The sequence below is a fragment of the Sinocyclocheilus anshuiensis genome, unplaced genomic scaffold (assembly GCF_001515605.1).
Source record: "Sinocyclocheilus anshuiensis isolate Anshui unplaced genomic scaffold, SAMN03320099.WGS_v1.1 scaffold676, whole genome shotgun sequence".
NCBI classification, from domain to species: Eukaryota; Metazoa; Chordata; class Actinopteri; order Cypriniformes; family Cyprinidae; genus Sinocyclocheilus; species Sinocyclocheilus anshuiensis.
Window position 1 is genome coordinate 1,110,225 of NW_015558579.1, and position 13,661 is coordinate 1,123,885.

General features: G+C 35.8%; 1 protein-coding gene across 3 annotated transcripts; it reads right to left on the reverse strand.

Moving 5' to 3' along the window:
- Positions 1–2,368: 2,368 nt before the first annotated feature.
- On the reverse strand, positions 2,369–5,491 carry colec11 (collectin sub-family member 11). Of its 3 annotated transcripts, none has more exons than XM_016475518.1 (7): positions 5,373–5,491; positions 4,806–4,936; positions 3,853–3,924; positions 3,522–3,593; positions 3,378–3,431; positions 3,158–3,253; positions 2,369–2,908 (listed from the first exon to the last, which is right to left on the reverse strand). In XM_016475518.1, exons 2-7 carry the CDS (start codon positions 4,933–4,935, stop codon positions 2,517–2,519), a joined length of 816 nt encoding a protein of 271 aa, XP_016331004.1. In that variant the 5' UTR covers position 4,936; positions 5,373–5,491; the 3' UTR covers positions 2,369–2,516. The 3 variants fall into 3 exon arrangements, with proteins under 3 accessions (XP_016331004.1, XP_016331003.1, XP_016331002.1); XM_016475517.1 differs by having other exon boundaries at positions 2,369–2,926; XM_016475516.1 differs by having other exon boundaries at positions 2,369–2,941.
- Between the last annotated feature and the right edge of the window lie 8,170 nt (positions 5,492–13,661).

The window sequence follows — 13,661 nt, forward strand, 5'->3', positions numbered from 1 at the left end:
TAATAATAATAAAGCTGAATCATTATATATCATTTAATGAAGCAATAGGCCATGCACTGAAAAGATAGCAACCTACAAATGGTAACATCATAAATTACATATTCATGACAAAAACATAAATTAACTGGTTTTCTTCAAGTCAAACATATGATTTAACATCACTTTATTATATTAACTTATAATTTTATATTTAATTTATATTAACAAAGCTATTTTATATGGATTAAATCAGGTAGAAATAGCTCTTCAAGGTAACACAGGTTACCACTTTTTACAACATAGAGTGACACATTTTGTAGGCCTATTTATTTGTTTGTTAAATAACATTTATAAAAAAAATATCATTTTTTAATAAATATTTTTATTATTGATTTTATATAAATATTTTCATTAACTGAAAAGTCAAATGAAAATGTTTATTGCCATACTTTAATAAAGACAATTTGCCACTGGTCAGGCTGATTTGTTACTGATGATTAGTAGATTTATGGTCTCAGTATATAGCTTATGGCAGGATAGGTTCCTTATGCCATGGTCTGTTTGGTGTGATGGCCAGTGTAGAATAGCAGATCAGTTTACACAAGCAGGTCGCCTGATTATGTTTCTAAAGTTCATTCTAAAGACCCATTATGAAATTCAAGCACATTCCATCTTTAAAGATTTATGAGAAAAACACTGTTATACGTGCAACAGAGGTGTACAGATTGCCACTTTGCCCCAAATTAATCAGATTTCCTGCCTGCTGTAATATTTTCATGCATAGTTAATTCCAGGACGGCTTGACCTTGTCAGCCAATACAGTAAACGAACATAATCAGTGTGTAGAGCCACATGTGACCACTAGAGAGCGACAGATCACTACTTTAACATAGGCCTACTCACTGAATGGCGTTAAGACAAAGAAGAAACCTTGCAAAGAGTGATGGGATTTTATTAGTGCTTCAGAAAATGATACAAAACGGACAACGAATGTTTTGAGACAAAGCCTGCTGATCATGATATACAAATATTTATTGATTGATTACTGAAAATACCAAAGTCACATAAAATACATGTAGTATAATGAATCCTTCGAGTATCTATCATGTTTTAGAAATAATTTACCATATTTACTACCATTACACAGAATTAGTAGGAACAGTTAAAGAAAAGTACATTCTCAAGAAACCAAATAATGGTATTATTTATTATATAAGCAATATGGCATGTGTACTGTATTCTATGTATGTGTACAGTCATCTATTGATAAAAAAATCAGCTACTGTGGGATGGGATGTCAAAAGAGCATTCCATAGGGCATTTCATACCACATTTATAACCTCAAAACATGCTAAGGTTATAAAATGACTTAATATGATGGGTAGTATACAATATATACCATCTATTGATCCTTATGTGACTTTGACTCTGTTCCATTCTGCCACTAATGTATTAAATAAATGGGATGGTGTACTACTGGTAAACTGGGACAGCCATTTCAGTCATTTTACTGGGGAGAATAAATTGTTTGACCATTAAAAATACAATTTCTAACCTCAACCCTACAGTTCAGTCTAAGACTGTGTTATGTAAATCTGCTCTTGTTAGCTAGTTCTATGAGTATGCTGACCTATTCAGTATATTAATAATAAACCATGTAATTCAAATTTGAATGGGAAGGTAGTAAAAGAGAAAAGCAATAAGAAAAAGGTCAAATCAGTGGAATCTGAAATTGTAAATATAACAAGATAATAGGAAAGTATTATTGTTCATTTATTTAACTGATTACAAGTAAATGTAGTTTAGTAAACTTAGTTGTCCACTTTTCACAGTAAAGGTGTCTCAGTCTGCAATAACACCTGAAAAATTGTGATTGGTCTACATATGTTAACTGATCTGTATAACGTATATTCCTGCAGTGCGATAAAAAAAATTAAAAGTACATATATTCCATACAGTATCTCAATTGATATAAGGTTTTAAACAACCAAATAGTAAAGACATTAACAATGTCGCAAAAAAAATTTTTTCCTAAAATGCTGTACTTTTGAACATTGATACACTGATAATAAGAAGAAGTGTTTCCTAAGCAGCAATTCAGCTTATAAGAATGATTTCTGAAGGATCATGTGACACTGAAGAGTGGAGCAATGGCTGCTAAAAAATTCAGCTTGGCCATCACAGAAATTAATTACATTTGAAAATAATTTAACTACAAAACTTTGGTAAGTGCTTAAAACATTCAAAATCTTACTGACTCTAAATGTTTGAACTGCAGTGTATAATAATAATAATAATTAAATGTTGTTTTAAACAGTTTTACATGACGCCTAGCATGTCACACTGCTGTCACTGTTTAAAATTTTGACAAAACAGTTTTACATGACGCCTAGCATGTCACACTGACGTCATCGTTGCCAAAGATGACAAAATGTAGAAGTACGTCACCTTTTTATTGAAATTTCAGCCTTCTTTAATACCGGAGTACTTTAAACATGTCTAAAATGACTTTTCCCCCTATAGATTGGCAGTGAAGCTCATACTGTGTCCTTGTCAAACTCACACACGAAGTACATAGTGAGGTGACAAGCCACATCGATCCACTCGCCTGAAGACACCATCTCGACGCAGTCCTCGTCATCGTAAGCGTTGTTTGGTTCGCCCTCCCTCCACTTGCTGAAAGTGGTCATGGGTGAGCGCTCCACATACACAAAGTGGCCTTCTCGCTCCAGGTCATTAATGCCGATATACACTCTACTGAGGCCAGCTTCAGTGACGTAGCCAGCGATGGCTCTGTTAGCCGCCGCATCTTTGGGCATAGCCAGGTGTCCACCTCGCCCCTGACAAAACACCTCCGCGTCCCTGTAGCGTTTTTCCTCCTTCACCAGCAGATAGACCTTGCTGTCTGTCTCTTTGATGCCAGCGACAGCTGCGGGGGAGGGCAGGGCTGAAAAATGAGGATCTGAATTTCTATAATCACACGGCAGCAGCCAGCGTTCACACAAGTGCATTCTGACAGTCAAACAAAAGAGCTTCTGGCTAATGGGTAAATACTTTTGTCTATGTGCAATCACCCTGCATATCAAAATGAACAACTGTATGAATCAACTTGACAACATCACATTATTGTAATCTCATAAACATTGGTAGACTGATTCATTCTTTCTTTTGGACATACCATTTTTAATGAACTTCAGCTCATTGGTTAATTGCATCACTTGAATATCCATTTCACCAATCATTTTCCGTAAGGGTGCGCACTCACAGGGGACGCCTGCGGAGACAAATTAAATACGAGACCATTCACATGAGCAGTCCAAGCATTAAACTGGTTCCTAATGAGTTCAAACCAATTATCAACTGATATGAACTGAATTCTATTTCGGAAAGGCCTATACCTGGCTCTCCGTTTGGGCCCTTGGGTCCTGGATCTCCCATATCACCTTTTATACCTAGAAAAAAAGAAGCCTATTGCATTATTAAGCAGTGAGACAAAACAAGCCTGATTACTTTCAGAACTGCAATTTCTTTCTCAAGCTTACCTTTGAGTCCAGTGGGACCCATCTTCCCATAACGTCCAGTGCTACCTTTTTGGCCTTTGTCTCCGGGGGGACCTGGAAAATAACGTATAAACTTAATATGTAATAAGCATGGATATAAACCAAATAATGTAGTAATTCCCAGAATGGAGTTTAATTTCCTTGTTTATCAGTATGTTGAGGCATTTATAAACACAATGATTGGTCAACACTGGCCTAAAACTTCTTTACAGGTTCGTAAAGAACTTGAGTCATGTTTCACCATGTAAGTGGATAGTAATTAAAAAGCACTGATGGAATTCGATTAAGCTCTCAAAACACGGTTTAGTGTTACCTGGCTCTCCAGGCGGCCCTACTCTCCCAGGTCTCCCAGGTGCTCCTTTCTCTCCTTTCTCTCCTGGTTCACCTATAGGAATACACAAACAAAGTCATAGACTTGCACAGACAAAGCTATTCAGAATAACATGTATTTACTATTGCTGCAGTGTGCGTATATTGTGCGTATTTTCTGTTTATAGGATTTTCTATAGTATTTTTAAATTTAAATAAAGCTTTATATATCAAATTACAATATATACACACAGTATACCATTCAAAGGTGGTCAGTAAGAATTGTTTTATTCTGTTTAGCAAGGATGCATGAAATTGATCAAAAGTGACAGTAAATACATTTATAATGTTACAAAAAAATCTATTTCAAATAAATGGTGTTCTATTGAACTTTCTATTAATGAAAAAAAAAAGGCATCACGGCAGGGTTGCCAGGTTTTCACAACAAAACCCGCCCAATTGCTACTCAGAACTAGCCTAAAATTAGCCCAATGGCTTTTAGAGGGGGTCCCATGGGAAAAAAATCGCTTTTTCGCAAAAATTCACATTTGCAGGGGCTAAATATCACATTATTGGGGTTGCTTTAATCCATGGACATGAAAAACAACCCGCGGCAACAGTGTTAAAGTAGCCCAATGCCGCGGAAAAACGGAAGACTTGGCAACACTGTATCACGGTTTCCAAACAAACATTGTGCAGCACAATTATTTTCAGCATTGACAATAAAAAGAAATGTTTCTTTAGCAGCAAATCATTAGAATGATTTCTGAAGGATCACGTGACACTGAATACTGGAGTAATGATGAACAGATTTTAAACTGTAATAACATTTCATAATATGATAGTTTTTACTGTATTTTTAATCAAATAAATGCAGCCTTTAATGCATAACATTAAAGTGAGTGTCATTACTCATTAGTGTGTATGACATAATGTGGTGTAGTTTATTTGCAGTACCTTTGAGTCCAGGGACGAGGATCTGGACCGAGCACGGTTCTTCTGGCATGTGCTGACCATAAACTGACCTCATTAGTGTCAGACTTATCACAGTGACCAACACGCAAGCCACCAGCTTTTCTCCACCCATACTGGAAACACAACACAATATTTATGTTCATCTACAATCAAATACCAACATATTTCAATGCCATGTTAAACGGAAAGCATAGTAGCAGCTGTTATTGGATTTGCAAAGACTTCAGTGTTCATATAATGCAACAAAATCCTATTAGGGGATTCAGTGACAGAAACGTCTCCATAGTCAACTGGTCTTGTGACATACAAGCACAAGCAATCATAGTCAACACCATTTGCAAAGCAAATACACAAAAGCACACAGTAGTTTGTATCCATCTTTCTCCCAAACGATCTCACTGTCCACCTTCATTTCAAAGTCGATACTAGAGAGTAAACGGTCACACCGTGATGTCTCCTATAACCACCAACTTTAAAAGTAACATTTGAGTCATCTCATTGTTGTCTGTGCCACCTGCCGGACACCGTATTGCAATGAAATGGACTTACCTTGTGTTGAATTTCAAAGCCCACAATATGCAGCAGACTCAGCCTGTATTTGGATTCAAGTGTGTTAATGGTGGTTTTCTCACTGGTGGTCTATCTGAAATTTTTCATTTCACACGCCCTGCAAGAGACAGGCCTGAGAGTGAGCAAGTACGTGTAAACACAAAGATAAGAGCGGCTCTGCAACACTCCTCTCTGATAACTCCATGAGAAACATCAGGGTCAGTGACAGCACAACTCTTAACACATCCCTCACTATTACACATCAAAAGCATTCCCAACATTCACAAGTTTTAGTTAAGATAGTATTGAAGAGCTGAGGTAGAAAGGAAAATTAATATATATTATTTATCTATAGGTTTTAGATGCTAAAGCAAATTTTAAATAATTTTATCTTCACATACTGTAATGTACTGCAATATAAATGAGCAGAAAACATGGAAGTTACAGACAAACTCATTTCATTTTGAGGTCAACCAGAATGAGAAAAACTTGGGAACAGAAATGCTGCAGTTTGTGCAGCGGCGCACAGGGTGGCAGTAAATATTTGCCGGAATTTCATCTGGAAAAATCCAGAAAAACTATACTTTTCCTGTGTAATGAGCAAAAAAATTCAAAGCTGTTTTGATAAGAAAAATATCAAAATATCAAAATAAATATTATTATATTATATTATATTATATTATATTACATATTGGTAACACTTTACAATACGGTTCCATTTGTTAACATTAAATTAGTTAACGTCAACTAACAATGAAAAGTTGTGTTTTTATTAACTAATATTAACAAAGATTAATAAATACTGTAACAAATGCATTGCTCATTATTAATGCATTTACCAGTGTTAACTAATTGGATTGTTGTTAAGTGTTACCATAATATAATACAATACAATATAATATAATAAACACTTTACAAAGTCCCATTAGTTCATATGTATTATATTATATCATATCATATCATATCATATATCATATCATATTATTGGCAACACTTTACAACAAGGTTCCATTTGTAAACATTACATTAGTTAACATCAACTACCATGAAAAATACTTTACATTTATTAATCATAGTCAATTTTGAAATTTACTAATACATTTTTTAAATCAAATTTTTAAATGTTTATATTATGTAATGTACCTGAGCTGACGTGAACTAACAAAGAAAAGTTGTATTTTTATTAACTAATATTAACAAAGATTAATAAATACTGTAACAAATGCATTGCTCATTATTAATGCATTAACAAACGTTAACTAATGGGATTATCGTAAAGTGTTACCATAATACAATACAATACAATACAATATAATATAATATAATATAATATATAATATAATAATACATTTTGTTTTTAGTTAAGTAGTTTGGATTTAAATGAAGCAACCTGAATTATGAAATGTTTTTTTGTGTTGCTCTAGAAACCCTACTATTCATTTCCCATAATTGTACTTACAAATGAGTCACATGCCAGTAACTGACAATAAGGATCAGATCTACATGTGCTGCTATTTATATTCACAGTAATAAACAAGCTTAATAGAACCATTAAGGTGTCATTCAACTCCAGAGCTCTGGGGCTCTTCTTGTGTGTTGCTAAGGAATATCCTTCCCTTGGTAACAAAAACTAACATGATAATGTGATGAGAAAAAAATCAATTCCTTGAAATTGAAATTGTGCTGTAGCACAGTTATCAGTCTGACTCACAGCTCTTCAGCAGTGGCACGGCATGCCCAAGACAATGATCTTATTTCTGTATGTATGGGGCCACATGGAGTACACTCTGCCCTTAAATGTGCCAAAATATCCCATATTGACTAAATAAACTGTATATACACTACTATTAAAAAATGCTGGGTCAGTAAAATTTTTAATGTTTTTGAAAAAGGTCTCTTTATGCTCACCATGGCTGAATTTCTGTATTTTAATATACAGGTGCATCTCAATAAATTAGAATGTCATGGAAAAGTTCATTTATTTCAGTAATTCAACTCAAATTGTGAAACTCGTGTAATTTATTGAGATGCACCTGTACATTGAAAATATATATACAAAGCTGAATTTTTAGCATAATTTCTCCAGTCTTCAGTGTCACGTGATCCTTCAGAAATCACTCTAATATACTGATTTGACACACAAGAAACATTTCTTATTATGATCAATGTTGAAAATAGTGGTGCTGCTTAATATTTTGGGGGAAACAGTGATACATTTTTTCAGGATTCTTTGATGAATAGAAAGTTCAAATAAACTCAAATAAAATTATTAAAAACAAAATTATTTAAAATAAAATATTTTGCAACATTAGAAGGCTTTACTGTAACTTAAAGGTATTCATTTATTTAAACAAAAAAAAACAAAAAAACGTACTGACCCCAAATTTGTGAATGGCAGTGTATCATGACAAAACACCAAATAATAATATTAATTATTATTATTATTATTATTATTATTTAAAAAGTGGATCGAAATAATCACCGTTTCATCGGACTGTGACATTTAGAGAATGCTCACCTATAATGTGTAAAATGTATAATGTTAAAATTAAATTAAAGAAATAAAGAAATGTACTGTTATATCTCTAAATGCTGAAAATAAATTCAAATTCTCAGAGTAAATGGAATAAAAATGGTTAACCTTTTTATTTTCCTTCAACGATAGCTTAACCCCCTCTGTTTTGTCTGACATTGTCCTGTCTCTGAACCGGAGAGGACGAGGATAAAGTCTGAATTTAAAAAGTGTGCTTTTGGAGGTTTTGCTCCTGCATTCTGCTCCACTAAGGCTAAAAGCCCTCTGTGGATCAGAGCCCGGAGAGGACGAAGCCTTGACCACCGGAGCATGACAGCCATAGAGGCCTGTCTGACTTAAGGGCACCTTCAGAAGGATGGCACTTTGTGCTGTGTGTCAGGATCAGGAGGTTGGCAGGCGGCTCAGCCGTCGGACGTAACGCCCATTCAACCATCTCAGCTCATTATAGGCACTTGTTTTTTTGAAAGATGAGTGAATAAATCACGCCGTGCAAGGGTACCAACTTCTGCTTGTTAATCAATGGATGGTTGAAATAAATCCCAGTGACCTGGACGTCATGCTTTTAGAAGCTCTGTACTGGTAGAAGTAGGATGGAAAATATTTTTCTCATGCCTTATATAAGTTATTAATCATCAACATATTCTTTACTTTTTTAATACAGACAAAAGACTTTACATGTAGCGTACATGCAAATACATATGCATGATAGAATGTTGCACAAAGAATTAAACCATTAATAAAACATGATTAAACCCCTAGATATGAGTATCATTAAGTTTCTTGGCTCATGTTTCTCTTTCCTACACCTCCACATTACGCAGGTCTCTTCATCACAATATGCCTCGTGTTCACAGTCAGACGTGTATATTATGTGCTATGAGGGCTATTTCAAGCACAAGAGAGAAACAAAAGCCATTATGAAAGACAGTGAGCAATAAGACAATAACACTTAAAGCTATTAATACATGAGATCATATTGCCCCAGATGTGTCAAACTAAAGTAGATTAATTTTTACATAAGACTAGTTATTTCATAATATATCTGTGGTTCAATTAGGGTAAAATATTTATAACTTATAAATACTAATAATTATGAAAACATAGCATGTGTTTGTACGTAAGATTATATTATTATATTCATAAAATGTATATAAATGAAAGTCAAAGATATGACACTTGTCCACCATAATAGCTAGCTGTCCTTTATTTTTTATTATTATATTTTAATAACCCCTTTTTGCCTTTAGTAATCAATAATAAATGATTTTGCAGTATAACAAATGTATTTTCAAATGTACTATAGACATGCATACACAAATCCACATCGTCTCATCAACAACCAATAAAACTACCTATAAATATGTGCTTTTTCTCTTCAGTTCTTCTTTCTCTTATTTTGATGCATCGCTATGATGTGCACTGGCACGTGAAACACTTTATGACATGTGTAAGTGTGGTCACTGTGGTGTGTGTGTGTGCACTGAAAGCGCTGTATTTGGTCTTGATATAAAACATGATTACTCACTGACTGCATTTTCATATTACTCAGACGCAGTGGAAAAATCATCAGAATATCAATGAAGTCAGAGTCCTACAGCCTCACACCAGCCACAATGCGAGCCACGAGCCATTACATGCTTACACAGAAACATCCATTCATTTGAAGGAACGAAAAGGACTCTTTCATCTGAAAGTGTTACCTCAGAGGCATGACCTCTTGTTCATGAAAACGGCATGCGGTGAATTTTGATGCCTTGAGGAATTGCTCATCAGCTCCAAGTTTATTTCCCTCCGACATGATAATGGTGTTTTATTGTTGCATTGTAAACTTTTCATAGAGACCTTAGCGCTTATCATTCATCTGATGACTCGACACAAAATTACTTTGCAGTGTAGACAATACCTAAATCTGGAGCCAGGATATTAGCTGCTGGTGAGCCGCTGACAGATCTGGGGGACCATGCGTTTGATATATCATTTCTGCAAAAAGCTTCAGGTGAAGCTGGTGCCTTGATGAGTCATCATATAAATAAAGAATAGAGAAAGAGTGAGGGAGAGGGACAGAAAAAGGGCAAACAGCAGGGACGGTGAACATATGGAAAAGATGACTTTCAGATTCTGGGTTCAATATGAGTTATGCTCAATCAGCAGCATTTGCAGCATAATGTTCCCTCGTAACACAAGGTCACGATGAGGCACTTACAATGGAAGTAAATGGGGCCATGTTATGGATAATTTAACAGCAGAAATGCAAAGCATATCATTTTGAAAAAGCACTTACATTAATTCATCTGTTAAAACTTGTGTATTTTTCGAGCTGTAAAGCTGGTTTCATGGCCATTTTAGTGTTATAGGCATTGTGTTGTCCTGGCAACAAAGTCATAAATTGGATATAACTACACAGAAAAGGTTAGCAATCAAATTTTTTTCACACTAAAAACATGTTAACATTTGTTTACATCTAGCCGCAACACAACAAAATTAGCACAACACAACGGAAAATAGCCGCAACACAACAAAACGGAAACAAGCCACAACACAACAAAATTATCACAACACAACGGAAACAAGCCACAGCACAATGAAATTAGCACAACACAACGAAATTAGTCCTATGCGTTGTGTTGATTTCGTTGTGTTATGCACTACTGGGCCACTGTAGCTTTCTCTAGTGAACGCAAAGTTTCTCAGGGCAACGCAATAGTTTTGTGAAAGAATGCCAATGTTTTGCAAGAAAACACCAAGTTTCCTGGGGAATGCAATGCTTTTCTGAGAGTACAACGTTTCTTGGGAGAGCAACACAAGGGAAATGCAAAATTTCAATACTATACAAATATAATGCAAACCTAAAAGCACTGAAATAATTTTTTTTCCTCCCATCTACTGTTGTAACAGCAAATTAAAATTGCACTTCCACTGAAAGCTCCTCATTGTAAGAGATTTTTTGCAGGAGGGACAAGTGGAAATTAATTTGTGATCAACTACTTAATTCTATTCACTGAGCTTTTACTGAACCCGAAATATTCTAACAGGCAAATGTCCATTTCCCAACTCAAACGGCCATTAAATCAGCAGTGTGACATCTCAGTCAGAAAATAACCAGCCCAACCGCCATCAATCACTGCTGACATGTACCAGGAAAACAGACCTATAGGAACCCTAAGTGCCACCGAGGTGAATAAACATAATTAAAACATCAAAATGGGAGCACAGTGTAAATAAAAACTACCTTCTACTCTCTTTTCACCTGGAACGGGTTTAACTAGATCATCATCTGGCATCCAATGGAGTGCTATCCGAACCCCAGACCCTATCATTGGCTCTTACATCTGTAATCTCCCCTCCAGAGGTAACAATTTTAGCAAGAGGATTGGATATGAGTGGCTGACCCAGTATCAGCTGTCCTCCATGTCTTTCCTTCGCTTACGTGTCAAAGCAGCGACCAGCGCTCTATTAACATGAATCTTTCCAGCGTCATGCATCACCACTCCGACTGCGAGAAATCATTTCTCTCACGGAGCGGCACACATTGCAGATTACGGTTGCCAGGTTACTTCGCACCAACATTCTAAAGGTGGGCACATGCTTCAACCCAGAAATATAGAAAAATTTCTCAGATGCAGTCTAGTTAGACATCACTTCTTTGACGGAGAAAACATATCGCAATGGATCGGCAGGGAGGGGGCAGTGATGCAGAACTCTTTGCAGTTATATAGGTCACCACCCTGAGGATGGCTTTTACAACTTGTGAAATACATACAGTATCACGAGGGTCATCCAAAAGTACATCGCTTTAAAAAAACTTTGGTTACGTAACCACTTCCAACTGAGATCCGCATTCCCCTATATCCAAGCGACAACATTGTCTAAGAAGGCTATCAGCAGACGAAATAATGTGGTGCTATTAAAGAGGTTTGCAAGCATATGAATAAGAAAATCGAAATAATTTAAATTTTTGCCATTGCGCTTCACAGAGCTTTAAGATTTTTCAGTGCAATGTGCAAACCAAAGCCAGATAATATGGATCCTCTGGCCCTTCTTTTGCAAGCTCTCAGTGGAGAGAGGCAGAGACGGAGGGGGGTGGACACTGGAATCTGTTCAATGGCTTGTGGGAGCTTGGGATTTCTCTCCTTAGCTTGAGGCTGGTTGGGTGGTGGTGGAATATTATCAGCTCCAGAAAGCTGGGAACGCTCTGAGCTCAGTGTAGGCATCGAATCTACAATCTAACAGATCTAGGACTGACTCACAAACACAAGCGGGAGTGAAATCTTTCCCGTCACATGGTGGAGAATGCGGGCAGTGCCAATGGCTCGCAAACCGCCGTTCGTATCCAACACAGTAAAACGATTCAATGTAGTTTTTCACAAAACAGCTTTATCAAATTTGTGGAGAATCTGTTGAAGCCAAAGGCCGGCGGAAGAGCCTCGCTCCCACTCCTAGATGGGTTAACTAATACATCCAAATTGAATTCCACTCTCTGAACAATGTTAAAGCCAGGAACAGATCAGAATTCCATCTGATCAGTTAACGCATAATTCATTCAAGTCTCTCCTGTCCCATGGAGCTTTACTCAGTCTGTGGAGAGCATTCTCCTGCTAATGCATCCATCTGAGAGTGCTTTGACATGATGGATCAGACGGGTACTGATAGCTTATTTTCCAAACACAGAACTAAACTAAATGTACTGTATGTGCATCTAAATTATAACTCAGCTTTGCTGTTTTTCAAACAAAAATTACATATTTTGAATGTTCAATATTCCAAGACAACTGTTTTCTAACTAAATGCAGCTTTCCAAGACGTTAGGTTTCACTTTGAACCGGATGGTGATAAATCAAATGTTTCCTTAAATATGAAAAAGTTTCAAAGCCGTTTCCCAGAGTAATAAAATATAAACAATAAAATAAACTGTACGTCATCAGATATGAATACTCTTTCTCTCCAAACCACATGATATGTTTAGCATCTAATCCACACTATGAGTTATTAAAGGAACAAACTGTCACAACAAGTTGTTCAGCCATCTAAATACTGCAATTGGCAAAGAAACTTATTTCTCTGTACTCGCATTCTGCCATATAGATTTTGTTGTGTTTTAATAAGCACCACATGTATTCACACAAACTTCTGGAAAATAAACTGCTTTGAAAACGGAGTAGCCTGAGGTCACCCAGAGGGTTTCTGGCACTGAGCTGTCATGATTGTATAAAGTAATATTATATGCAAAAATGAAAATTCTGTCATTATTTATTCACCCTCGGGTCATTTCTATGTCTTTTTTTTCTGAGGAACACAAAAAGGCTTTTTTTTTTTCTTGTACAACAGGGTTTTCCACACTGGGGTTTGTGAGGGAATTGTATTTGTTTACCTGCGTGCTATTTGACCATTAAGAAACATCAAAGAGACGTGAACATGCAAATGTGTTGTTCAATTATTGAAATATTAACTTAAAATCACAGGGGGTACTTCAAGTAAATATTTCAGGCCAAAACAGTTTGGTTGACCAAGAATTTGGAGAATTCCTGCCATACAATGACAGTTTATAGTGACCCTGCCTGTTACACTTAAAAAAAAAAAAAAACAGCATAATATCATAACAGTAGCAAAATTGACTCGTGTACTGTATTCCAAATCCTCTGAAGCAAAATGATAGCATTTTGTGAGGAATATATCTAAATTTAAGTTTCTCTAGGACATTCAATGGAAAGATGAACAATGAATAATGTTGTGTGGACAAATTTCATATATATATATAT

Excerpts from the sequence above, each read along its gene's own strand:
- colec11 (XM_016475516.1), bottom strand. The coding sequence starts at position 4,935 with ATGGGTGGAGAAAAGCTGGTGGCTTGCGTGTTGGTCACTGTGATAAGT. Across the intron at positions 3,925-4,805 it reads CCTCGTCCCTGGACTCAAAG|GTGAACCAGGAGAGAAAGGA; the intron begins GTACTGCAAATA and ends GTATTCCTATAG. Across the intron at positions 3,432-3,521 it reads GGGTCCCACTGGACTCAAAG|GTATAAAAGGTGATATGGGA; the intron begins GTAAGCTTGAGA and ends CTTTTTTTCTAG.